Source organism: Propithecus coquereli, unplaced genomic scaffold, assembly GCF_000956105.1.
Source record: "Propithecus coquereli isolate 6110/MARCELLA unplaced genomic scaffold, Pcoq_1.0 Scaffold5, whole genome shotgun sequence".
Lineage (NCBI taxonomy): Eukaryota > Metazoa > Chordata > Mammalia > Primates > Indriidae > Propithecus > Propithecus coquereli.
Window position 1 is genome coordinate 17,022,956 of NW_012150840.1, and position 27,801 is coordinate 17,050,756.

Below are 27,801 nucleotides of genomic sequence, written 5' to 3' on the forward strand. Positions count from 1 at the left end.
CAAAACAAAGCAACGTATCTGTCAAAGCAAACCCCCAAAACACCCACCTAAACTGATCTGGGCTTCTTTAAATGTTAAGCTCCATGAGGTCAAAAATTCACCCCCAGGAGAACAAGGCTAGCTACAGGATCAACATCTACGATCAACCCTCATTTATCCACAGAAAATATTCAAGTTCCCAATTTGCTATCCCCTGCCACCCAGCTACTTCTGGGGCATTTGTCTTTGCATTAAGTTGAAATTAGTTTAGGGAATGCAAAATCTTAATATTAACCTAAGAGAAATAAAATTAGAATTACAAGCTTCCTTCAAACACACACACACACAAATTTTTCTCATTATGCATTCCAAACTCAAATGTGAATAACTGAGAGATGATCTATTCCTTAGCATTACCCATGCCAACTCTTCCCTCCAAAATATAAAGGCTTGCTATATATGAGTATTCATATATGTAAGTACTACTATTGAATAAAATGAGACTTGTAATCCATTTTACCCAATCCTAAAGTTAATTAAGAACTGGGCCCATAGATAGGACCCGTGAACATACTGATGGCCAACTACATTGACAGTATGGCATCCCATTTCCCAAAAACCGTGGTACGTATCAGACAACTTACCAAAGGTGAGGAGGGCGGCAGTGAGTAGTGCTGCCGGGAGGGACTTGGACAGATCCAGCACAGTGAGGTAGGCAAAGGGGATCAGCCAGGAACCGAGAAACGCACAGAACTACAGAAGGAACAGAGAATAAAAAGCTAAGCTAAACATGAGGGACCTGCTTGACTTGGAACAAACTAGTGTTTAAGATGGAGGATCCTGATGAAGGCATGACTTTGGTGAGCCAAAATCAGTTAGAGTATCTATAAATAAGAAAAGGGTGATGTAACAGTGAAGAGTCCAATCAAGCAATATATAACCGAGCAACAACTTGCACACCGACATAAAATCAGCAAAGTTCAGCCAGAAAGGTGTGGCAGGACTGTCCCATCATTGCTAGCTGTGACCCCGAGAAAATCACGTCTCTGTGTCTCCACCTCCTTTTCTGCGTAATGTGAAAAATAAGAGTTCCTACCTCATAGGTTTACTCTGAAGATTAAACACACTAAAGTGTTATTATGTAGCTGATAAACATCAGCTTCCATTACAAAATTATAGGTACAAGTTGAGAAAGACCTCTCTGAAGGTATCTTAACATTTCAGAGAATTGTTATTTCTAACATTATTTCTCCCCTGCATCTTTTCTTCAATCACACCAGAAACCACTCTTTAATCTATAGGATGTATGTATTTTGATTTTGGAAAACAGACTGCGTGACACCTCAGTACTTGGAGGGTTGTTTCGTTTTTTGTATTTGTAAATCACCAGCCCTCTTCCACCCCACTACTTTGCCCATCAAAGTAAACAGACAAGCCCAGAAGAATGGAAAATTCTCACATTTGGGTCATCACTTTTTGCCAACAGAAAACAATGTGCTCTAGTGAGAAAGGCTGTTATGTTTGGCCTCTTCAATTTCCATAGCAAGTCCACAGTGAGTAAGGCCTATAACCTATAACCAGTTACATATGTGGTATTCAAAAGTCATTAGGAAGACACTGAATCACTGAAGAATATGAACTTGAGGGTAGGGGACACTCCTTGTTTAACATGGCATGGTGTGGCCATGCAAATCATCCAATGATTAGCACAAATATGCACATAGCCATTTATCTAAAAATGCTGTGAGATCCTCAAGGAAAAGGGATCTCACTTTCCTTCTGCAAAGGAAACTCACTGCAAAATGAGTCTGCAATGCAAACTTCTCTGAGTGTCCCAAGTTGGAGGTCAGTTTCTGCAGGTTCCATTCAGCTACAGGCACAGGGTTCCCCCAGAGAGCTGGGTGTTTTGGCTCTGCCATGTTCCATCAAAGCTGCTGCTGGGAATCAAGGCACAGAGGGCCTGGAGCAGACTATGGCCTCCCTTTAAATAAGGCTGGAATACTCCTTGTGTGCTTGAAACTTTCATGGGGAAAGAAGTAGGAACCTGGTGAGGGTATGAGGGGATACCAAAATTTCTTTCTTTTCTTTTTTTTTTCTGCAACATGGTCTGACTCTGTCACCCAGGCTGCAATACAGTGGTGTGATCACAGCTCACTGCAACCTTGAACTACTGGGCTCAAGAGATACTCTTGCCTCAGCCTCCCAAGTAGCTGGGACTACAGGTGTGCGCCACCACACCCAGCCAATTTGTGTGTGTGCGTGTAGACAGGGGCGTCTCTCTATTTTGCCCAGGCTGGTCTCATGATCCTCCTGCCTTGGCCTCCCAAAGTGTTGGGATTATAGGTGTGAGCCACCATGTCCAGCCAAAATCTTAAGAAAGGGCTCTCAGGGGTAGGCAAGACTCTAGTGGCTGTGACTGCAGGGAGGAAAGTGTGCAGTGCACCAGTGAACAGAGGCAATGTCAGCCCTGCAGGAGACTCCAACTGCCTGGGTCGCAGGCTGCTTTCCAACCTGAGGTCTGAGGCGGCACATGGGCAGGGGAACAGGTGACAGTGCATGCTTGCTCTCATCAATGTCATATCTCTGTTATTCGTGGTTCTCCTCCCCTCCGTCCCCACCTTGGTTCTGAATCTCTACACCACAGGGGATGGTCTGATCCTCCTCCTCTCTCTCCACCACCCCGAAGTCCCTTTATCTACACCTGCCACCACTCGAGGGCTGCCACCTGTAACATTTCTGATTGAGTGTGGCCCCAGGGTTCAGTCAAATCTATATTGGCTGGGCGCGGTGGCTCACGCCTGTAATCCTAGCACTCTGGGAGGCCGAGGCGGGCAGATTGTTTGAGCTCAGGAGTTCAAAACCAGCCTGAGCAAGAGCGAGACCCCGTCTCTACTAAAAAAAATAGAAAGAAATTAATTGGACAACTAAAAATATATAGAAAAAATTAGCCGGGCATGGTGGCGCATGCCTGTAGTCCCAGCTACTCGGGAGGCTGAGGCAGAAGGATCGCTTGAGCCCAGGAATCCCAGAAGGATTGCTGTGAGCTAGGCTGACGCCATGGCACTCACTCTAGCCCGGGCAAAAGAGTGAGACTCTGTCTCCAAAAAAAAAAAAATCTATATCAAGTTAAGAAGCCTTACTCCTCTCATTCCCATGTAGCTGTGATGCTCATATTTGTCCCCAGGCTTCTGGAACAAAAAGGTACCATCATATCCACTCAGGTAGCCAGCAAGACCTATCAGCATCTGAGGAGAGAAGGAGAACAAACAGAAAGATGAGAGGCCTTTGGGAGAAGATTCCTCAGTCCCCTGAACTTCCTTCCAGCTGCACCCACAGACTTTGGCTTCCCTTGACAACTGCCAACAGAAAAAGCTGCCAATGTGACATTTTCTTCTGCAGCTGCTACAGAGCAAAGAAGCTTTTGTTTACTGATCTCATTGCTCCACACAAACCCTCTCTTGTGTTATGGCCAAGTTCTTGGGAACAGTGTAGACTAAACACTTGGGAAGAAAAAATGCCCCACAATTTGAAGGGCAGAGTCAGTGAGGGGCTCTCTTATTCAGCCTTCTTTCATTTGTTATGATACATGACAGCTATTGAGATCACAGGCAGAGGCTAATTCCAGAGAGACTGGCCTTTCGAAAGGAAAATGAGGTTCCAAGTCACAGTGAGGAGGGAGAAAAGTGACCAAGTAGCTATACACCAAGAACAGGGAGAAGGGAAGAAAGTGAGAGAGAGGAATGCAAAGACAGATGCATTTTCCCAGAGGGGAAGAGAAAAAATGCCAACAGGCCAGAGACTGGTTTCTCCTGTTTCCAACATTCCAAAGGAAGGCAACCTTGGCACCTCCCAAACCAGAACAAACTATAAACTAAGACTGTGAGTCATGAATCCTTCAGAACTGAGAAGATCAGCCTCTTCGTTTCTCTATTTCTTTGGTCACCGACATTGTAAAATCCTCTTTTCCACACAAGCAACTTGTCAGCAAATGCCAACCATCTGTGACAGCCCCAGGCTGCTCTAGCCTGACCCCAGGGCTCTGGCAGGCTGTGTGGGGAAAGCCCCTCCCAGCAACTCTGCTGGTGGGGGCTTGGATTTGGACCACTAACCAACTCACTTTTTTCTCTAAGTAGTTCTAAACAGAGCCACTCTCTATAGTTCCAAGTCAAGGTATGAAAGTCAAAGTTCAGCAATAAATGATGATAAAGGTTTGCTTCAGAAAGCGAGGTGGGTGGTAGGAGAGAATCCCACCCTTATAAAGTAATATAAGGTACTGAAAAGACAGGGTCATCCTATCCAATACCTAGATGAACTAAAACTGATAAGCGACAATCAAGGGGATCCCCCTTCCCAGCTGGGAGCTCAGAGGACAAGCCTGCCTGTGCTGGCTGTGAATTCCCAGCTGTCTGGCTGGTCTGGAGTGAAGAAACACACAGATGGTTCAGATCTTGGTGTCCCACACAGGTCTCTGATCACGGACAGTACTTAATATCTCTGAGCTATAGGTAATAAAACCTTCCTTGCAAGGGGTTGTGAGGATTAGAGGTGATGCTGTAAGAAAAACATCTAACACTATGCCAAGTACTTAACAGGCACTCAAAATTCAATCCCTTCTCAGTTTCCTTAAAAGTAGCCCTGAGCTAATTTCCTAACTAAATAATTTATTCAAATCAATAGAAAAAGATGAACCTACTAGAAAAATAGAAAATTCATAGAAAACAAAATACAGTTAATAAACATGAAAAAATGTTCAACTTAACTCATAAAGACATGCAAATGAAAAGAATAATACAACATTTTTTACTCTCCAATTGAGAGCTTTTAAAGTATGATCATACCAGTGCTGGCAATGATGTGGAGAAGAAAGCAGCTTCATACACTGTTTGTGGGAGTACCTATTATTACAGTATTTTTGCAGGAAAACTTAGCAGTATCTAACATAATTTTAAATGTGCATATTCTTTGACTCTTTGGTTGCTGGAAATCCTTCAGACATTCAACTATGCAAAGATGCATGTACAAGGATGTTCACTGCAGTATCTTTATAATGGCTAAGAATTGGAAATAGCATATATGCCCACCAACTGAAGAGAGATTAAATACTTTATGGCACATCTGTACAATGGAATGATATACAGCCATTAAACAGAATGAAGCACACCTTTATGTGCTGATGTGGAAAGAAGTTAAGATATATCATGTTTAAGATACAAGTTGCTGAACAATTGTAGTCTGATCCCATAAAAAGGATTATGTGTGTATATATAATTTGCTCATATGTACATGTATAAAAATACATATATTTGTACAAAAAATTCCTGAGAGGATATATAAGAAGCTGTTAACAAAGCAGACTATAGTTACTTCTGAGGAATAGAAATGTGGTGGAGGAGGCTTTTTGATCTTTTACTTCCTTCAGTACTGATCAGAATCTTCACTATGTGCACGCATTTTTATGTTTTTAAAAGTTCCTATTTGACTGGAGACCCAGGTGCACGGGGCTGGGGGCAGGACTGGGGGACAGTATGAGGTGGCAGGTACGGGCCTCAGTAGTGTAGGAGAAAACTTCCTACTTGCCACTTTGAGGGGCTTTTTGATTCTTTGACTGGCTTGGCCTCAGAACCCACAGAAGCTACTTTGCTCTCTCGCAGGTTTCTAACTTGCTCATCACTCTCTTTGAACCAGATAGAACACAGAACCATCAGGAGATAAATTAGGGGTACAGATGGACCACACTCCCTGGGGGTGCCTTAGAAAGAAGCCTCCCTTTTCTCCCTTTAGATGTGAGGAAGGGAAGGCTTAAGCAAATTAAACGTATCAGCCAGTCTCTTCCACATGTCCACAGTGTGCTGAGCACCAGGAAACTCAAAAAAAGGCCAGTCAGTCCCCAGCTAAAAGTCTGGGCTGGATCTCCTATGAAAAATCTCTTCTATCAGACATCTTGTTCCCAGGCTAGCCCAGTGCAAATATTCAACACAGTCTGTGGCTTAATTCTACGGTAGTAACAGACAGTCTGAGACAAGGCAAGATCACGAGGCAGTGTGGTGGTAAGAGAGCAGGCTCTAAGCCAGTCTAAACCTTTGATTCTGCCACTTACTAGCCTTGTTCCCCACAGCAAACTACTTATCTTGTCCCAATTTCCCCATCTGTAAAATGGGGATACAACAATACCTACTTTATAAGGTTTTTCTGAGGCTTACATGACATAATACTTCTAAAATCACTAGAATAGACTAAGTATTTAATCACTCTTATTTTTATTGTTATATTATAAAGGAACAAAAAGGAGCACATTATTAGGCTGGTGCAAAAGTAATTGCGGTTTTAGCATTGTTGAAATTTGCTGTTTGATATTGGAATACGTTCTTAAATGTGGTTATGTTATACATCATTTTAATGCACATTTCTTGGTTTATGTTTTTTTGCTAATGACTCATTACTTGCTGTTTATTTTATATTTATTTTAGACTGTGGAAATGATGTTAGGCAAAAAGCAAATTCGAGCGATCTTCTCATTCGAATTCAAAATGGGTTGTAAAGCAGTGGAGACAACTCGCAATATCAACAACGCATTTGGCTCAAGAATTGCTAATGAATGTACAGTGCAGTGGTGGTTCAAAAGTTTTGCAAAGGAGGCCGGGCATGGTGGCTCACACCTGTAATCCTAGCACTCTGGGAGGCCGAGGCGGGTGGATTGTTTGAGCTCAGGAGTTCGAAACCAGCCTGAGCAAGAGCGAGACCCCGTCTCTACTAAAATTAGAAAGAAATTAATCGGACAACTAAAAATATATAGAAAAAATTAGCCGGGCATGGTGGCACATGCCTGTAGTCCCAGCTACTCGGGAGGCTGAGGCAGAAGGATTGCTTGAGCCCCAGGAGTTTGAGGTTGCTGTGAGCTAGGCTGACGCCACGGCACTCACTCTAGCCCGGGCAAAAGAGTGAGACTTTGTCTCAAAAAAAAAAAAAGTTTTGCAAAGGAGATGAGAGCCTTGAAGATGGGGAGCACAGTGGCCGACCATCGGAAGTTGACGACGACCAACTGAGGGCAATCATCGAAGCTGATCCTCTTCCAACTACACGAGAAGTTGCTGAAGAACTCAAGGCCGAACACTCTATGGTTGTTTGGCATTTGAAGCAAATTGGAAAGGTGAAAAAGCTGGATAAGTGGGTGCCTCATGAGCTGACTGAAAATCAAAAAAATCGTCGTTTTGAAGTGTCGTCTTCTCTTGTACACAATGATGAACCATTTCTCAATCGGATTGTGACGTGCCGCAAAAAGTGGATTTTATATGACAACCAGCGATAACTAGCTCAGTGGTTGCACCAAGAAGAAGCTCCAAAGCACTTCCCAAAGCCAAACTTGCACCAAAAAAAGGTCATGGTCACTGTTTGGTGGTCTGCTGCCAGTCTGATCCACTACAGCTTTCTGAATCCTGGTGAAACCATTCCATCTGAGAAGTATGCTCAGCAAATCGATGAGATGTGCCAAAAACTGCAACACCTACAGTTGGCATTGGTCAACAGAAATGGCCCAATTCTTCTTCACGACAACACCTGACTGCACGTCACACAATCAACGCCTCAAAAGTTGAGCGAATTGGGCTACGAAGTTTTGCCTCATCCACGATATTCACCTGACCTCTTGCCAACTGACTACCACTTCTTCAAGCATCTCCACAACTGTTTGCAGGAAAAACGCTTCCACAACCAGCAGGATGCAGAAAATGCTTTCCAAAAGTTCATCAGATCCTGAAGCACAGATCTTTACGGGAATAAACAGACTTATTTCTCATTGGCAAAAAGGTGTTGATTGTACTCGTTCCTATTTTGCTATAATAAAGATGTGTTTGAGCCTAGTTATAATGATTTAAAACTCACAGTCCAAAACCACAAGTGCTTTTATACCGACCTAATATTTTCTATTCTTTTCCTGGACTCAGAGCCAATTCTGAAATAGGCCACCTGTCCTACCTTCCTCTTCACCCCTCTGACCTGGAGGGACCTTCCTACTGGTTCCTGCCCCATGTTTTCATGCTTCCCTAAGCCCACCTGTCACAGATGGGTACCTCGGCCTCCCCTCACCCCCACCTCCATCCCCAAATGCTACATGCTTCCAGATCACTTCCTCACTCATCACAGGCAAATTCCTGTCCCCTTGGTGCCCAAGACCTCAGTCTCCAGTTGGGAAGAAAGGGTTCAGTGAATGCCCGGGTCAATCCACTAGCCTTCTCAGAGGTGTCTGTTTTTTAAAAGAGTAAAATGAATTCAAATTGGTGGAATTTCTAACTGTAAAACATGTGAGAGGAACAAGTCAAATAATACGCATCTTGGTGGGGGCGGGGTGGGGGGCAGTTAGCTCCCGCATTGACAATCAGCTCCCCTGAGCCACTTCTGCTTTATGTAATGCGTTCCTTCTATTTCTTTTTTCTTTTTTAAAATTGAGATAAAATTCACTTAACATAAAATTCACCATTTTAAAGTGTACAATCAGTGGTTTTACATATATTTAAAAGGTTGTACAATTATCACCACTACCCACTTTCAGAACATTTCATCACCCCAAAGAGAAATCCCATACCCATTTGTAGACACAGCCTAATTCTCCCTCCCCCCAGAAGCTGACAACCACTAAAATTTACTTTCTAGCTCTATGGATTTGGCCATTCTGGAAATTTCATATAAATGTAATCATATAATATGTAACATTTCGTATCTGGCTTCTTTCACTTAGCATAATGCTTTCAAGGTCCACCACATGATGGCATGTATCAGAACTTCATTCCTTTTTATGGCTGAATCATATTCCATTGTAAGGACAGACCACATTTTGTTTATCCATCCATTAGTTGATGGACCCTCTCTGCATTTCTGAGCCCAGAGACCTTTAAAACACCAATGATTTTCTATGAAAGTAGCTGATCTGGAATGTCAGGGAGTTCTTTCTACAGGTCCAAGAATTAAATCCAAAACAGAAGCTTGTCTGCAGCCCTCAGGAACCCTCCTCCCAGATTAGAGAGCTGCTGTTTACCATACTGCTCACCTTTCCCAGAGGTGGGTGCACATCAAAGAAAAAGGTGCGGTTGATATAGTAACTTCCCATTTTTCCAAAGTGAGTTTCATCCCAACTAAAGGAAAACAAAAAGAGAAACAAGAACTTTTAAATTATCATAAACACTAAATTGCCTTAATAAAGAATGGTTAAAATTAAAGTTAAAACCAGAGGCTATCTGTTTCAAGCCGCCATTAGCCTTTATTTAGACAGATGAGAAAGATTAGCAAATATTTACCAGTTAGTTACCATAAATTTGAGTTAAATATTCATATACTTATTCTGTATCTTGAATTTCCATTTATTTTAAAAGGACAAAGAGTTTCCCTATAATGTGGAAAGGTTTGTAGTATGTCTTCTCCCAAGTCTGTTAACTTCTGAGACTGTGTTTGCTATTAGAAGGTACATTCCCACATTGTCGGGCTACTGATCAGAGAGAGACTATAAACCATGATTGCCACAGGAACCTGATTTTGCTCATCAACCTTGCGAAAAGTAACCTGCTGACTATGATCTGACTGATCTTAACATGATGAACTAACCAGAATAGAATATAAAAACTGAGGGTTTTCTTACTAAGTTCAGAGCATATCTAAAACCTATCCCATTGTGTAAGTTATTTTGCAAGTAAATATGTGATTCTAATCAGCTTTCAAACACAATGCAAAGCCCTGTTCTTCTATACAACCACATAAACGTCTTTATACCCTGCATGAGAGCTTTAAGAAGGCAGCCAAACCACCTGGCAGAGCCTGGCCATTTCTGTTTGTTATGCTCTTCCTGCCGCTCAAAAGAAGGGTTACTTTCTAGTTACCATCAATCTCCAAGTCATAAACAGTCATTACCAACCTACCATATAACAGGCAAAACATGCTTTTTCAAAAAATTTATTTATTTTTTTTAACTCAGTGGATCCAATAGATGGGCAGAAAAGTAAATATACTTCTGCATCTGCTAAGCACACTGCGTGACAGGAGGTGAAGACAGTGGCATGGTGATGTCAAAGAGAGAAATAACTTCAGAGCAGTGTGACAAAATAGAGTTGCAGAAAGAAGGGAGATCCAGTCCCAGCTCCACCACTTACTCATGGCATAATCTGACAAAAACGCTCACTCTCTCCAGACCTCTTTTTCTCAACTACACAATGAAGACAATAACATATCTGCCATGCCCACCTTCCCAGGGAGGTATTAGGGCTCAACTCAGACAACTCATGAAAGATCTCTGTAAAGTACCATGCATGCTGGGCACTATTTAGGCTGCCCCAACATTTGCGGTTAGTTTTGAAGCAACATCCGAATAAAGGGGCATGAGATTTTTACTTCAAAAGTTCCCCAAGTAAAACCAGCAGTAATACTCCTATTTCCTCTTAGCTTTTATTGCTTGTTTGTGTTGGGAAAGACAGTCCTCCATGGCTCTCTTGAACTCCCACAGGCCTTGTAGGGTATGCCAGGAATGTAAGGTCCTGACCGATCCTTACCCAGGCCATTTCTCGGGGTTATGTTTGCAGCAAACAACCTTGAGGGAAGAGTTAGTGTCTCCCTCTGGGACAGAGAGCAGTCTTGCTTACTGCTTGCTAATTAAACAGTGAATTCCTCAAGCTCAATAATCCTCAGCTGCGATGCACCCCACTGATGTGCAAGCATTCAGGCAGACCCATAGCACTGCACGGGACTTTGGGAGCAAGGAAGACTGATGCCAACATGCTGATGCTCGTCCTGCTTGCTGTGCCATGAGAAATAAAGTCCTTTGTCTCTGACCCAGGACCTTGTCTTCTGCTGGCATCCATAAAACAGTGACAGGCTAACTTATCCACTTGCAAGTAGCTAAAATAAAATCCCAGACCCTGACCGTTTGGGGGACAAGCATAGGATGATGAGAGACACAGCTTACCAAATGAGGGCCCCCATGGGCAGGCAATGGGGGTAGTAAGAGTCCCCCACTGTCCCACCTATTAAAGAGGCCGAATGAGAGAGGTAGCATTGAAACCAGCCGTCTGAATGCTGCCTTGGTTATTGCTCCCCGTCCTCTGGGCAAATGAGGAAGAGATGTGAGCATGACAACGGCGCAGCAAGCCCGGCAGCCCCAGCCAAGAGGCAAGATGCACGTGGCTGCTGAATCAAGAGGTCTCCAAAGCTTCAATAAATGGTGCAGCAATAAGGACCCTGCTATTCAATACAGAACTTTGAGTAAAATGAAAACATTAAAAGATCCCTGGGTGAGCCATGTGCTCAAGCCAAAAGTACATGTGCCTTGCCCACTGGCTCAGAGCCACTCTCTCCTTTATGCCCCTTGATCCCACATCCTCTACCACAACCTCAGCTGCTTTAAAGAATAAGATGCTTGGCCGGGCGTGGTGGCTCACGCCTGTAATCCTAGCACTCTGGGAGGCCGAAGTGGGGGAAACGTTTGAGCTCAGGAGCTCGAAACCAGCCTGAGCAAGAGCGAGACCCCATCTCTACTAAAAATAGAAAGAAATTAGCTAGACAATTAAAAAATATATATATAAAAAAAAAATTAGCCGGGCATGGTGGCGCGTGCCTGTAGTCCCAGCTACTCGAGAGGCTGAGGCAGGAGGATCTCTTGAGCCCAGGAGTTTGAGTTTGATGTGAGCTAGGCTGACGCCATGGCACTCTAGCCTGGGCAACAGAGTGAGACTCTGTCTCAAAAAAAAAAAAAGAATAAGATGATTAAAGGTGGGGCCAAGGTCTCTATGTACCCAAAAAGGGGACAGAAGGCCACACTCACCCACCCTTGTGTGCTGGGGAACTCCAGGGAAGAGAGGGACTTAAACTCAGGGCTCTACTGGATACAAGGGTCCACATCTCCACTGTACCCAGTCCCAGAGCGGGAGGATTTGCTAGGCACAGGGGTCACCAAAGGCACTAAGGACGGTAGGCAGAGCCGCAGCAGTGTGTACAGGGACTAAACAAAAAGGGGTCCCTAAGCCCTGAGGCTCACTGGACACACAGAACAACACTGGGGAGAAAGTGGTACCAAACCCAGTGACAGGCTAAAGGATGAAAAAAGCTTCTCCCCAACCCCTGTATCCAACACTCCCCACACTCTCCAACTGGGCAATGGCATCATCTCTGGGTGGCTGTCACTACAGCCCCTGATGCGAGCCTGTCAGACTCATTAGTTCAAGGGAGGAAAGTTTCCAAATTCGGCTGAAAGGGTCTGAGCCATGTTCCCAATGGCAAAGGGAACGTAAAGTGACCCTGCAGGTAGGACCCTTTGGGCCACTTCAAGGTACTATTGCTATGGCTTCCACTGCTGAAAGCACAGCTATATTGACCCGATAAGTGTCAAAGAGGATTATCCCATTCAAGGACTGCTGCATGTAGAGAGGTGATCCTGTCCCCTCCTGGCGGTACAGGAGAAATATAAATCCCTGGAAGAGAAAGGGAAATCAACACCTTAGAAACCTATTGGCTGCTGGAATGCAGCTATTCACAAGGATAACAGCACCACCTGCTGGACACAGGTGCCAAGTACACCTTAGTCTCACTGTCACCCTGGGTAGAGTGCGGTGATGTCATCGTAGCTCAGTGCAACCTCAAATTCCTGGGCTCAAGCGATCCTTCTGCCTCAGCCTCCCAAGTAGCTGGGACTACAGGCGTGCACCACCATGCCTGGCTAATTTTTCTACTTTTAGTAGAGACGGGGTGGGGAGGGGGGGTCTCTCTCTCTTGCTCAGGCTGGATTTGAACTCCTGAGCTCAAGCAATCCTCCCGCCTGGGCCTCCCAGAGTGCTGGCATTACAGACGTGAGCCACAGAGCGTGGCCCCAAGTACATCTGTTTTAAAAGATCAGCAGTTAACCTAGTAGTAAACTCTTGTTGAAACTGGTTAACTGATCCATGAAGGCCTCGGGACTCTTATTCGAGAATATAGCCGACCTGGCCCTAAAGGCATCTCAGTGTTACATGAAGAAGTGGTAGCTCCCACTTTGGAAGAAACTATCTTCCACTCCACTACCTGGAGTGGAAGCATAACCGCTGGCTGGAGGGCCCTTGATCCACAAGGGTTCCTGTAAATGTTCGTGCCTGGTCACTGATGGTTAGGCTAAGTTAAAAGCTGATGGTGTTCACTGGGTGGCAGCAGCCATGCAGCCCCTGACAACTCCGGATGGTTGACTGAAGTAAGGGTTGAAGCATCTGGTATGCCACACGGAAGACTAAATACTAAGAGATTACAGACACCCCTTTGGAGCTACTCCCTGCTGATGAGACAGTCTGGATCACTCATGTAGATGCCCATGGCAAGGGCGAGTGCTCTGATGAGACTGATTGGAATCAAGCTGCTGATCAAGCCCACACCACCCAAATTGCTGCCATTGCCACCTGGATTCATCCATGTACCAGGTGTGGAAACACATCTATCATCACAAACTGAGCACAAAGTAAAGGACATGTTTCTGAAGCAGAAGCCACCACTGCATTCCAGACTTGTGACTCTTGCCAAAGATTGGCCTGCTGTCTTGCAGTAAAAAAAAAAAAAAACCATAGGCAATGGCCCTGCTTGCGCCTAGGAAACTGACTACATTAGGAATTTGTAGCCTTCTTGGGGATGTCATTGGTACTTTGCTACTGCTGATACTTTTTCAGGTTACAATGTTGATGATGCTGTTCCAGTCCAATCATCTGACTCTGGATATACCATTGTGGCCCTTGAAACTAAACTTTGTCATGTTTTCAGCATTCCAAACCATCCACAGCCTGACAACAGTGCACCTTTTTGTCACAATGGCTACCCAACAATGGGCCAATAGTCAAGGTTTTCGATAGAAATTCCACACTCCTTACCATCCATAGGCGTCCGATATTGTCAAGCACTGAATAGTCTCCTCAAAAGTCAATTCAAAAAGATTTCTGACTCTACCTCCCTCACCTCCTCCTGGTCTACACACCTTAATAAAGCAGTTTGGTCACCTAATATAGTCATCCTCAGAGAGGGTTCTTCTACTCTTGGCCGCCAACTGGGTAGTGATCAAGAAAAAAGGGGTGGAGGGTTATATAAACCTATTTTGAACATGTGAGATTTTTCCCTGACCATTCCTGAGCATGATTTCATCTTTCTTTCCCCCATCAGGAACCCCAGATTCAGCCAGGAGTGGTGGAGTTGTGGTGTCTACAGAATTCGAATTTAATTCTAGTTTAGTTGTTTGGATTGTATTATTGGAGTGACATGGCCCTAAAGCGTAAAGATAACGATGACTTGGTTGAGTACACTACTTTTCAAGTCCCCCTACAGTGGCCTACGTGTGTCAAGGTAGGAGATACAACGGGCCTCTGTCAATTTTCTAACAATGTCCTTGGCAAAAAGGTCTGGATATTGGTAGGGGATAACTGGAGAAAAGGTGAAGTTATAGGTACTAGAGTGGGACACACTAATTATGTAGCAGTAGAAGGAAAGAAACAATGGGCCAATACTCAAAGTTTTCTATAGAACACCTTAGACCCCTGGAAATGTAAAAAGAAGGGAAACAATTAATGCTCTCTTTGCCCCTAGGTCCAGCTCCAAAGCCTGGCAAAACACTCGTATGGTCCACCCAAGTCAAATGGCAACTGAGCTGGCACTCTGACCTGTGGATGCATATGTCATCCCTCTATGAAAACAAAAACTCCTGTGGACACAGCCAGTCTTGAACTATTCCCATATGCCCGATGACATCAACATCAAGTCCCAAACATGGACCTGATACAAATCATATGCTTCTCCTGACATCCTAGAGGAGCCCTTAAGTTATGCCCTGTATAGTGACTGAGGCTCCAACTATTCACTGACATTGCACATGTGGCTTAACCAAACCACTGTAATGGTGATTTAAATCCAATTTGATGGTGATCCAAATAAAATTTTACAAAAAATCCTGGAGTGACCTGAGCCCCTTCAAGTAATATGTTTAGTATGTAAAGAAAAATGGGCCAGGAAACATCTTTCCATTGGGTATAAGAGTTGCTTTATTTTTTCACATGGGGACAGGGTGGGGGGTGGGTTGTAATTATCAGCAATGACACCAAAGAGGAGAGGTAAATCTAACCTGTGAAGAGGTTCTAATGGTTAACAGATTGCCTTAGACTACATCCCAGCTATCTGAAATGAGATTACTTGGTTCCCCCAGGACTTATCTACAGGTGGTTGAATCCAGGACCCCAGAGGGCATGGTTGAGGTAAACTGCAGGTTGGCTTCATCCTCCTGCTTAGAGTCCCATTGATAACAGCCTTAATTAAATGCCATATGAGACAAATTAAACATATCTGGTCCCTGCCTCTGTCAGCCCAGGCAATCAGAGTAGCCAATGGAGTTGCATATTCATGTGAAAATCTGCTAGAAGCGAAGACAGTGTAGGATGGAGGGGTGAGAGAGAGTGTTGGATCTCTCATACATGTACACATCTTTCCAGGTATGCCAAGAATGCAAGGCCCTGACTGCATTCCACCTGGACCATTTCTCAGGATTGTGTTTGTACAAAGCAAGCAACCTTGAGAGATGAGGTAATGTACTCCCTCCAGGAAAAAGAGTAGGTCTGCTTACTGCATGTTATAAACAGTAGATTCCCCAAGCTTGTTATTCCTTTGCTTCAGTGCAACCCACTCTGTGTGCAGTTATTCATCTGAGCCCATGGCGTCACCCTGTGGACTTGTGGGGCAATGGAAAACTGCCTCCAACATGCTGATATTTGTCCTGATTCCTGTAATAAAGTTAAAGTCTTTTGTCTCTAACCCAGGAGTCTCACATCTTCTGCCAGTGGTCAAGAAGCAATAACAGGTTAATTTATTAATTTCCAAGTAAGGCAGCCCTGACACTTTGTTTTCTTGCTTGCTTTCTGACATCCTCTCCAGTAACTTTCTTCTCAGTGTTATTAGGAAAACATGGTATCACTTGTTGGCCAGACACATGAACCATTTTCAGATTGCATAAAACTTTTCTTCCTTCCAACTGGAAACCAAATTACGTTTTAAGCATAACTAACAAACTTTGATTATGCCTCAACCTACCATCTCAACAGTACAAAATAAAGCCTTTAGGAAAATTAATCTCTTCTCACAGGATAACCCCAGACCTGATTCCTAGAACCCTGCGTCTCTGGACACCAAACTATCTCTGCTGTACAGGATGAAGGTACCCAGTTAGAAACATTCCCCTCTGCTGACGCCTTAAAACCCTCAGATTAGGAACTCAGGCCTTGGGAAATTCTGTACCAAGAATTCCAACTCTTCTTTGTAAAGTTCAAAGCACCTTTAAAAACCACTATTTGACAGCCAGGTGAGACACTCCAGTATAACCTGAAAGACATGAGGACCGCTTCCTCAGATCCTAAGAAAGCCACTGCCCCCAACCAGAGCCCACACTTCGCCAGAGGCCAACCACCTGAAACCTCGATTTCCCCTCCACTGCGGCCCCCGCCCCTTCTCCAGTGAACCCCGCCCCCTCCCTGCCTTCAGGCCAATCAGAGGGCGGCGTCTCTCCCTCCCGGTTGCCATGGTGCCCGCCCAGTCCCTCCCGTCATTCACCAGATGTGCCGCGGCTCTTCCAGACGGTGGAAGCGGGTGGCGAAGGACAGCAGCGTCACCAGGGCCAGCACGGCCCACCGGCCGGCGGCCTCGAGGCGCTGCGAGCTTAGAGTAGACCCTTTGGGGCTTGGCGCTGCAGCCTCAGCGGCCATGTCCCGGCTCGCAGCCCTAGCCGCCGGGGGTCCACAGCGGCCCCTCCGGGCACGCAGCTCGGACCCTACCAGGCCTCCGCCCGTGGCCGGCGGCATCCTCCCCCTCCTCAGGATCACCCTCCGGGCCCGAAGCACACTTGGTCTCGTCAGCCGCCCCGCGAAGAAGTCACTAAAGGGCGGCTCGGAGTGCCCTGGGAAATGTAGTTCCCTCCGCCGGCAGCGGATCGCGGAGCCCCGAGCGCGGGGCGGGGCGGGCAGCGTGGTGGCCGCTAGGAGGCGGCCGGTGGCGCAGAGCATGGCGGGACCGGGAGGGCAGGAGGCCCGGAGGCCGGGCAGGACAGGGACGGGCTCAGAGGACTGCAACTCCCAGCAGGGACGGGCTCAGAGGACTGCAACTCCCAGCAGCGCCGGGCGGCGGGGCGTGGCGGGAGGGGTGGGCCGACCGGAAGCGACGGGGAAGATCATTGTAACCCAATCGCTTTACCCGGACAGGCAAGGGTCTGTCTCGTCGGGGTGTCTCTGGGCCTCAGTCGTCGACAGGCCGGCGAGTCTCAGGCGCGAAGTGCGAGATGCAAGTGGGAAAGGTCTGTGCCACGCATCCGGGAGAGGGAAGCTAGTTACAAACACTGAGAAGTCGGGGGGCGGAGGGGTGAGGACAAAGGTGAGTCGCTTCGCCCCGCCCACAGCGCCGACAACGACTCCCAGTGTGCAATGCGCCGGCTAGGGGCGCTCTGCGTCTGCGCACTGCCTGCTGGTGCCCGTGGTCCCAGTTGGATTGGGCCGGAGGAGGCCCGTGGTAGAGCGTGCCGGGCAGGACCGAGTCTTTACCACGTGTCGAGCTTCACTTTTGTCTCCGCCCTTTCTGTTCCCCTTCCAAACGTCGCTCCTCGCCTCCCTGTTCCCCACAGCCCTACGTGGTCCTCTTTGGCCGTTCGATCCTAACTACGGATGGCCTTCCAAGAGATGCTTGCGTTTTAAGAGAGCACCAGGGGCGAGGAGAGCAGTCATCGCAATTACCTGGGGAGCTTCCTGGTTTTACACTTCCCAGGGTCCGTCCCAGAGCCACCGTGTTAACTTACTGTGGAACAGCCCAAGAATCTGCACGCTTTTATAAGCGGCCCAGATGAGTCTTATGCGCACTTTTAAGTTTGAGAACCACTGTTGTAGCACTAAGAAAGGTGGCACATTAGGTGGGACCTTGTGTCACGTTAATAATGTGTAACCCTCCCACTTCCAAATGGGATTTTAGGAGTCTTTTTCTAAAATCACGTACAAGAGACTTTAATACATTAACTGTCGTGTGAGTTGTATTTAACTCACGCTAGTTTTGAGCCCAAGGCCTCGCGAAGCATATGTAACTCCCATGGCTCTTCACCTCGGAAGCCAGGAGGACTATTTTTCAAGTCGCATATAACTTATGCACAGAAAACAAAAAATGACAATTTTTTTATTAAATTATAAAGGATTGTTTTGTTTTTTAAGTTTCTATTCTATTTTTGTAATAAAACACCATGGCTCCAAGGAAAAATTTTTTTTCTAGTGTGGCAGTCAATATGTTAAAAATAATATCAAGGCCTGGCACTGTGGCTCATGCCTATAATCCTAGCATTCTGGAAGGCCAAGGCAAAAGGACTGCTTGAAGTCAAGAGTTTGATACCACCCTAAGCAAGAGCAAGACCCCATCTCTACTAAAAATAGAGCAAATTAGTTGGGTGTGGTGTTTTGGGTCTGTAGTTCCAGCTACTCTGGAGGCTGAAGCAGGAGGATCCCTTGAGCCCAGGAGTTTGAGGTTGCAGTAAGCTATGATGACAACATTGCCCTCTAGCCAGAGTGACAGAGCGAGACTCTGTCTCAAAAAAAAAGAAAAAAATAGAATAAAAATAAAATCAACTCGAGAAATCAGAATGCATAGTTGAATTGGAAACAGAATCCTTCCAGGAGTTCTGACGAGATGGATACTGGGGCTTAAAATTTAGCTCTACAAGTGCAAAAAGCAATACAGGAGAGTTCTGTAGTTATCACTGGTGAGAAAAAGAGCAGAAATTGCATAAGAGATTTCAGGTTTCCTACATAAGGGCCATAATGGAGGGCAGTGGCATTTACCATGCCTCTGGTCACCCTCAGTACAGGTCAAGGGTGTAGCATTTAGTCATTAGGTAAGACATTTCTTCAGGGATTCTAAGCTAATGTCTGCCACTCTCTACTGGTCTGTCCCTCACCAACAGTCCCTGTCTCTTGGCCCCAAGGGTCCTACTAGCCTGCCTAGGTAAGGAAAGAGATGCATCTCCAAATAAGGAATATCCAGTTGTGGCCACCCAACCTCTCCTCTTCAAAGGACACTTGCCACATATTGCCTGATCTCTGTGCCAGAACCATATTTACTTTCCCCATAAAAAGTGCCTACAGAACAGGCTGGGACTCCTGGGCTTGGGAACCACCTTGGGAGGGCCTGGGTTCCCACTTGTGCCCTTGCCCACCTGGAAGAGTAAGTTATTAGTGCAGGGATAGTGAAAGCAGGTTCAGATAGCAACTTGGTGTGCAGTGAAGAGGGGTAGCAGAGGGAAGAGGGAACTTGAGTGAAATGTCTGTAGTCAGAAGAGTAGTAGACAGAGGTAATCTGAGAAATCCTATCAATTTCTCCCTCGTGGGTGGATACATATGTCTGTGGGAAGATTCATGAGTGCTAATCACTGGGGACTCTTTTCTGGGTCCTGTTTTGAAATGCTGGTTACCCAAGAAGTACCAGAGAAATTAACTTTGTGTCTCTTAAATTTAGAAGAGAGGTCACACACTCGGCTGCCTCCAGGGGCTTGAAGGTAACAAAAATGAGAACAGTGGGCCAGGTGTGGGTGATGGCAGACCAGAGCGGGCATACCTTGACTGATAGGGGCCATTAATCTGCTCCAGTCAATTACTGCTACTTAAGATCCACTGTCTCCAGATTTTTTAAAGAAAAAACAACCCAGGTGTGGAGGACTACACACCTGTAGTCCCAGCTACTTGGGAGGCTGAGGCAGGAGGATCACTTGAGCCCAGGAGTCTGAAGCTACAGTGAGCTATGATCATACCACTGCACTCCAGCTGGGGTGACAGAGCAGGAGACCTCATTTCTTAGGGAAAAAAAGAAAACAGACAATAGAATTTATATATGAAAAGTCCTGATTTATAAACATTGGATACTAATTGAAACATTTTAAACTTCGATGTACACCACATAGAACACTTCTGAGGGCCAGATAGGGTCCCTGTGGGCTGCCAGCTTGTGACCTCACCTTTGGGGTGAATGGGCACATCTGCCAGCTCTTTTTACATGACCAGCTGAGAGCCTGGAGGACTGATAGGTGGGGGTGGGGGTGGGATTGAAGGAGATGAGCACCAAAGCATCAAAAAGTTGGAATTTCTAGTCTTTCTGCCACTGCTGGAAGGATTCTATGCCATCATAGAGCTGAAGACTAGAGAAGGCAGAGATTTGTGCGAGGTCTTGCAGAGCTGGTTCCTGCACTGGGTCCAGACCGCACGTATGCCAGCTCCCAGCCCGCTCTATCACACAAACCACTGTCTCAAAATCAGGCCACACTGTCTGCCCAGGACACCAAGCCTGGCTCCACCAGGAGCATAAGAAACTTCCCAGAAGTTGGAAAGACACGCCCTTTCTACCCAGAGTCAAAGTTCCTCTAACGCCTGTCCAGCCCAGATTCCCCATTGGCTCATGGGATCCGCCCCTTCAGGCTTCCTTCCCCTGCCCCGCAGCTCTGTGAGAGGGGACATTGCCTGGGAGGTCACGGGTCACCACAGAACCATGACTGAGTCTGGCAAGGTAAGGAAGGCACTTGCGGGCTAACTGCCCCTTTGGGGACCACTCGGACCTCAGGAACTCATGCCAGCACAATTTGGAGCTGAGGGATCTCACATGACTCCCAGGCAAGACTGGCCTGAGTTGCTGAGACGCAGGCCTGAGGACAGAGGTCTGGCAGAATGGGGAGAAACGGTGTTGGCTCGGAGCCCCTTGCCTGGGGGCTGGTTCCTCCTCTCCAGCAGGCTCCTGAGGCTGGGAACCCACCCAGCATGGATTAACGTGGGCCTCCCTGCTCTCTCCTTAGCCCATCCTCTATTCCTATTTCCGAAGCTCCTGCTCATGGAGAGTTCGAATTGGTAAGCGCTGTGCCTCCACCCAGCTGGGTGTCTGGGTTGGGTGGGATGGGGGTGGAGAAGCCCCAGGTGCAAAGGTGGCCTGGGCTGGAAGGGGTGCTGTGTCAGACAGGACTTCCCCCCAGCAACCAGCATCCCTTGTCTCCTGGAGCCCACATCCCTGAATGGCACGTCCACCCAGGAAGTGGGGGTGGGAGGAAGGAGGTTGTTTTTTCTCTTGGGACTGCCACTTCTCCCAACACTGCTCTCCAGAACCCTTGGCAACCATGCTTAAAGCAGGGTCACAAAATCCAGAGGTCCCTGGTAACTGGCAGGGGAACAGCTGGCCTCCCTCAGTTCTTATCTTATTTGCTCTGGCAAATTAAACAGAAGTGAGCAGTGTCCACCTCAGAGGCTTTGCGGAAACACTAGGGCCCTCTGGTTTAGTCCCTGTTTGACCCTTCCCTCCCTCAGTTTAACATGCCCTTGGCAAAGGTCATAGTCGTAGCAGCTCATACTGAGGAGTAGCTCGAGCTGAGTGCTTTTGTGTGTGTGATTCCACCTCGACAACCCTGGGAGGGAGGGACTATTACTGTTCCCATTGTACAGATGAGGAAACTGAGGCACAGGGAGGTTAAATAACTTGCCCAAGATTGTGCAGCTACTAAGAGGCAGAGCTGGAACTTGAATTTCACAGTCTGGCTCCAGAGTCCATGTTTTTAATTACTACACTAGGCTGCTTGTCAGATGAGGAAACTGAGGCACAGAGGCCTATTAAGGTACTTGCCCAAGGCCACACAGCTAACAAATGAACGTGATAAAATTTGAACCCAGGTAGCCTACCTCCAGAGCCAGGCCCTAACCGCAGAGCCATCCTGGGACCCTCCCCCAGCCCACAGTCACTTGGTGTTTGCTGGAGGCAGTAGCATGAGCCTGGGGTGCCAGGAGGAACCTTCCTCCAGAAAGGCACCCCCATCCCAGGCCCCAGAGCCTCTGCCCTGGCTGAGTGCTGTCTGCTGGGTGCTGTCTGCCTGCTTTGGCCTCTCCCACTCGGCCCCAACCACCTTCTCTCCAGAGTGGAGCTGACCAGCGCGGGGAGGAGCCTGACGTCTCCCAGGCTCTCTTCACACTCCCCTCGCCCCTTTGCCCCTGCCCAACACTGGCCATCACCATGTTTTAATTCCCAACACGCACATGCACACATGCACGCACACATGTGCAGTCTTCTTTCTCCACTAGGGTTGACTTAAGCGTTTTTCCCCTCAGCTTCCAGGGGAGAGATTGTGAAAGGGGATAGAGAGGAAATCTGATCACTGAGATCATAGCGAATGCTCCAAGACCACTGATGAGCCTGATGGTCACCTGGGATTTATAGGAAACAACTCTGAGAACAGAGAGAGTGGATTGCAAAGAAATTCTCCATCATCTGCCTGTGTGTGCTCTGTGTGGTCACCTGAGTGATCTTTGCCTTTAAATGCCCTATTGAGGGAATAATTGCATGTTTCCAATGAAGACACTCTTTTCACCACTGTTTAAGGCCCTAGAGGGCCCTGGAGGGACAAAGGTGAACAGGACACACCCCTGTTGTCCTCTAGGAGCCCACAGTGTGCCAGGGCACACACCTTCCTAGCACCACCCAGGGGGCATGAGGGCTCTAAGAGTCAGGGGTGAGAGAGGCAGAGCACCATACACCTGGGGTGGGGGAGTGGGTGGTGACAAGGAAAGCTGGAGAGAAGCTAGGCTTTGATCACAAGGGGGTGTTGAGAAACCTCCCCCTGTGCAGCCTCATGTCACCCTCAGAGGGCTCCTTCCTTAGGAGTGGAGCTAGAGGCTGTCCCCCAACTCTGCTCTCTGTGGTCTCTCCTAGCTCTGGCCTTGAAAGGCATTGACTATGAAACGATGCCCATCAGCCTCATAAAGGACGGGGGCCAACAGGTAAGGAGGCTGTCCCCAGGCCTTGACGTGGGAATTGGAGGCCTTGGAGAGGTACCCAGTATGTGGGTGGTCTGCCCCCAAGAAGTGAAGGTGCGTCTGTCGTCTCTGTGACTGGAGGAGGCTGCTGGCTCTCCCTGTGGGACGAGGTGACAAACTGTTCAGCAGCAAGAGGCATGGGAAGGACCCAGGCTACGGGCTCTGTAGCACAGCCTGGGCTGTCCAGTGCCAGACCCCAGGAGGGCGAGTGGGTCCTTGCCCCATGCTGGGCCCTCTGTTGGCTGGCTGGGGTAGGAGCTGCCTTGGTGGCCACAGTGTGAGATGCAGGGAAGAACACGTAGCCAGACCACTGGAATGAAGCCTGTAGCTTGGCAGCTGCTGGGGTTTGAGCCACTGCAGGGATCCCCAGGGAAGGGTTCTGCTCTGGCCAACCCAGGCCAGGCCACCCAGCCCACCAGGGCCTTGTCTCCACAGTTCTCCAAGGAGTTCCAGGCTGTGAATCCCATGAAGCAGGTGCCAGCCCTGAAGATTGATGGAATCACCATTGGCCAGTCAGTGAGTGCAGGGCCTGGGGGGGCCCCTCCTGAGAGCGGCGCCCTGATTGAGAGCACCTGACATCTCTTCCTGGCCTGTGGGCCAACAGGGCACCTTGCACATAGGAGGGGCTCGATAGATACTTGTTGGGGGAGGAGGAGACTCAAGCTCATGGGCACCCAAGCTCTGCAGGATGAGGTCCAGAAAGGCTCTGCAGGGCTCCAGCTGAGAGCAGGGAGGGGTTTGCTGGCCCTGTCCTCCCTGGTCCAGGGGTCCCGGGCCCACTCCCTGCCTCACTGCTCCCCTCTGGACAGCTGGCCATCATTGAGTACCTGGAGGAGACTCGTCCCACTCCGCGACTTCTGCCTCAGGACCCAAAGAAGAGAGCCAGCGTGCGAACGATTTCTGACCTCATCGCTGGTGGCATCCAGCCGCTGCAGGTGTGGCGCTCATGCACTTGCACCCTGCACCCCCATACACTCTTACCTGCAAACGCACACTGGTGGTGGCGAGCCCACAGTGAGATGCCCACGGTGGGGCAGGGGTGGCAGGAGGACAGAGAGGGATTCTCAGGGGCTTCGACCTATAGATCACAAGGCAGAAGGCGGCAGGGATCCAGAAATCAGCCACCTGGTGGGTCCCCAACTGCATTCCGAGAAGCCCTAGGTTCCCAAGGATGCATCTAGAGGAGCTTGAGGTGGAGAGGGGGCCAGGGTGGCCGGGAGGGGCCTCCCACCTCTAACCAGAGCAGCTTCCCTTTCATCTGCTCTGTGCCATATATTGGGATTCTCATAGGATTTTACTTTTTTTTTAAAAAACGTTTTCACTGGTAAAACAATTAAGTATAAAAACAGTTCATCTGTGTTAACTCCTGACTTTGAGAATGAGGAAATAGCCCCAGGAAGATGGAGTGACTTTGCCGAGTCACACAGCTAAGTGGTAGCAGAGCAGGGATCAGGCCTAGGACCCCTGTCCCCCCTCACCCCCGTGTCATCTTGTTTTTTTAACAAAGGAAGTTGGAGCAGACACACATCTCCATTTTACAGATGAGGAAAGTGAAGTCCGGAAGGAAAAGGGCCCCAGGGGTGCAGAGATAGAAGCAGAGTTGAAATCTCTGGAAGCCCCTCCCATGCACCTACGCATCCCACCCTGCCCTGGCTCACACTCCGTCTCCTCACAAGGAACCGGGCAAGGGAGAAGTGCTGGGTGCAAGGGAATAGGCCTCAGGTTATGGCTACACCTGTCGCAGCCATGGCAGTGTACTGTGTCCCCACTCTTGCACATCTTCATCAGAATCACATGGCTTGCAGACTACAAGGACCACTGGGGCAGCTGGGAAGGTAGCTTCAGGGACGGCTGCCTCCCTCCAGCTTCAGGGTCCTGAGGGGAGGAAGGGGCTCTCAGAGGTGTACAGCCAGGGCCAGATGGGGACGAACTTTCCTGAGAGGGCTTGGCTAAAGGGCAGGCCCAGCCCGGCTACCAAAGCAATCACAGATTTCCCTTGGGCTGCACAGAACCTGTCTGTCCTGAAGCAAGTGGGACAGGAGAACCAGCTGACCTGGGCCCAGAACGCCATCACTTCTGGCTTTAGCGGTGAGTCCCCACTCCTGTGAGCTGCCCCAAGGTGACCTGTCAGAGAAATGGCCCTCGTGCCCCTAAACCGGCCTCCCAGGCTGCTTTGGTCCTGACGGCGGCATGGATGAGGGCAGTGCTGGGGCGGCAGTGGGCTGGGCCGGCGTCCGAACCTGGCCTTCAGCTCCAGCACATGCGGGAGCCTCAGTGCCTGAGGCCCACAGCCCTGCGGAGCCAGATGGCCCACCTCTGCCTCGCCACCGCTCCATCCAGGAAGCCCAGGCCGGCACGGTCTCATCCACGCTGGCGAGGGCGCGGGCGCTGCACTTGAGGAGCCTGAGGAAACGCCAGTTCACCCCCAGCAACTTCTCCCCAGACCTGGCGCCACATTCCCTCTAGCTCCAGCCTGTCACCCAGACAGGCGCCCATTCCGCAGCCATGGAGGCTGAGGCCCAGAGAGGCCGATGTCCCCTTTCTGCACCCAGTAAGACTACTCACATGGCCTCCCCACAGCTCTGGAGCAGATCCTGCAGAGCACGGCTGGCCGGTACTGTGTAGGCGACGAGGTAAGCCGCCCGGCCCGCCCACAGCGGCTGCTGCTGACCTCAGGCTGTCCCCGCTCCCACTCACCCTCTGCCATCTCCCGCCACCGCGGGGCAGGCGGGCACGGTCTCCTCAGGAGGGGACCGTGGGGGGACCTCTGTGCCAAGCAGAGCTGGCTCCTGGGGAGCTCCTCCGCTCACTCCTGTCAGACCACCTCTAGAGGGAGGGAGGTCCTCGGCTAGAAGACCGCGTCTCTGAGATGACCTGGCATCCAGGCATCAGTTGAGGGGCTAGACGAGATGATGTCTCTCCTACAGGCTGAGGCCCTAGACCTGTGGTTCCAGGGTTCCATTCTGGTCCCTACCCCAGGTTCTCCTCTCTGTTGGGGGTCCTTACTAAATGCCTGGTGACAGCAGTTTTTAACAAGCACAGTAACATCCACCAAGGCAAACCTTCTCTGGCCACCCACAGAGCTGGTTGTCAGGGCAATTGGAGTGTGGCCTGGGAGAAGCCCTTTAGTTCTGGGGGACAGACCCAGGCAGGCCCAGGGCAGACGAGGGTGGAGTGGGGTGGTGGGGAGGGGTGGAAGAGCCGAAGCAGATGGGAGCATCAGGGGCTGTCACCCCCAGTACACTCACAGTGGACACACCCCGGCCAGCCAATGAGTCCAGGGTGCTCACCCTGATGCAAACCCACTTAACCCTCTTTTAGGTGTCCATGGCTGATCTGTGTTTAGTGCCTCAAGTGGCAAATGCTGAAAGGTAAGAGAGCCCCACCAGCCTCTCCTCTCCTGCTCTCCAGGACTGTGGAGTCAGGGTCCCTGCTTCAGCTACTGAGGCAGCATCTCATGCAGACTCTTCCCCAGCCGACCACTGAGCGCACTATGCCAAGCCACACCAGCCACTTCGGCCTGGAAGAAATCAGTGCAATGCCCCTACCATGCCCACTGCAGCCCAGGCGATCCTGTATAGACAGCGCCTGCTTCTAAGAGGAGGTGGCTCACCTGGTGGACCCCTAGGAGCACCCGCCTGCTGTCCCCAGATGTGGTGTGTCTGTGCCTGGCAGTGAGCTCTACTTCTGCCTTTCTCCATCAGCCCCCCAATAGGACATGAATGAGTACCCCTCTGTGGAAGGCCTTACGCTATGCATTAGGGACATGGAAATGTGTTACACATCCCCTGCCCACAAGAAGCTCACGACATGGGGGAGGAGACACTCTGTATATATAAATGCCTAGCACTGGGCCTTACACATAGTAGGTTCTCAATAAATAGTCATTGCTTAGTAGGAACAGTAGGTAACAGAGATGCCAAACGATAGTGCACAAGACCTGCCCATACCAGAGAGCTACCTATGAATAAGGCTCCCCTAGCAGGGCTGCCTTCCTTGTCCTTCCCTGGGCAGCCCATGGACCTCCACCAGCCCTGCCTGTCTGTCCCCTCACTGCCCACAGGGCAGTCTTCCTTTGTCCCTAAAAACCTTGGCTTAGAGGGTGTTTCTCTGCCACAGGTTCAAGGTGGATCTCACCCCCTACCCTACCATCAGCCGCATCAACAAGACGCTGCTAGCCTTGGAGGCCTTCCAAGTGTCTCACCCCTGCCGGCAGCCAGATACACCTGCCGAGCTGAGGGCCTAGCTCCCAAACCCTGCCCCGTTGGCACAGGGGCAGGAGAGGGGCACAGGAGCACAAGCTGGGTGGGCTGAACAGGCTGGAAATGAGCAAGTCTTCAGTGGGGAGGCAGGAGACTTGAACTCTCGCCCTTGAATTTAAACTCTAGCCCTAGGCTGTCTTCCCACTGAACCTTGTTCTGCCTCCGTCCCCTCAGCAGATGCATGTGGGATGGCGGGGAGATGTGGGAGCAGGGTAGGCAGAAACATTACCTGCTCTCTGTGTCACCGAGCAGTCATGAAGGGGAAATGAGCATGTGGATGAAAGTGCCTGGTGAGTATGCTGTAGCGCCGCCACAAGGAAGCCCGAGCGCCTCTTCTCACCCCGTCTTACTGTGCCTGACTCCAAAGAACACCCTCTGAAGTTGGTCATTAAACTGAAGCCTGGGCCTCCACCTTGTTTAAGACTGAGCTGGATTCTGGAAGATGAACACTGTCCCTAGCTGGAACCCCCCTGTGCCTGGACTAGTAGAGGAAGCCATTCAGCCACTTGCCCACCCTGTGGCAGGCCTGGTGCCTGAAACCTAAGGGCAAGGAAGAGAAATAAGCCCAAAAGCCTGCCTGAGAGAATCAGACAAGACCCAGGGTGAGAACAGACATAGGAGGCAGGAAAGAAAACATCCAGTGGCCAGCTGAGCTCCCAGGGCTAGGAGCGGGACCATTGTAAAGTGTTCCACTCCAGCACTGAAGTTCTTTTATTAAAAGGATTTGTTCTATAAAATTT

General features: G+C 48.9%; 2 protein-coding genes across 3 annotated transcripts in view; one reads left to right on the forward strand and one right to left on the reverse strand.

Moving 5' to 3' along the window:
* POMT2 (protein-O-mannosyltransferase 2) overlaps positions 1-16,984 on the reverse strand; it is a 42,977-nt gene extending 25,993 nt beyond the window's left edge. Inside the window, exons 1-4 of the mRNA XM_012656238.1 lie at positions 16,549-16,984; positions 9,020-9,104; positions 3,120-3,224; positions 624-732 (exon numbers count right to left, since the gene is read on the reverse strand). Coding sequence (XP_012511692.1) covers positions 624-732; positions 3,120-3,224; positions 9,020-9,104; positions 16,549-16,796 — 547 coding nt within the window. The 5' untranslated portion in view covers positions 16,797-16,984. The remainder of the gene's footprint in view (positions 1-623; positions 733-3,119; positions 3,225-9,019; positions 9,105-16,548) is intronic.
* A 197-nt stretch (positions 16,985-17,181) lies between these two features.
* GSTZ1 (glutathione S-transferase zeta 1) lies at positions 17,182-27,472 on the forward strand. 2 transcript variants are annotated; one of them, XM_012656240.1, is made up of 9 exons: positions 17,182-17,284; positions 20,801-20,852; positions 22,696-22,763; positions 23,235-23,315; positions 23,609-23,734; positions 24,809-24,887; positions 25,380-25,432; positions 26,121-26,170; positions 26,919-27,472. In XM_012656240.1, exons 1-9 carry the CDS (start codon positions 17,270-17,272, stop codon positions 27,043-27,045), a joined length of 651 nt encoding a protein of 216 aa, XP_012511694.1. In that variant the 5' UTR covers positions 17,182-17,269; the 3' UTR covers positions 27,046-27,472. The 2 variants fall into 2 exon arrangements, with proteins under 2 accessions (XP_012511694.1, XP_012511693.1); XM_012656239.1 differs by lacking the exon at positions 17,182-17,284 and adding an exon at positions 20,442-20,517.
* The last annotated feature ends 329 nt before the right edge of the window (positions 27,473-27,801 follow it).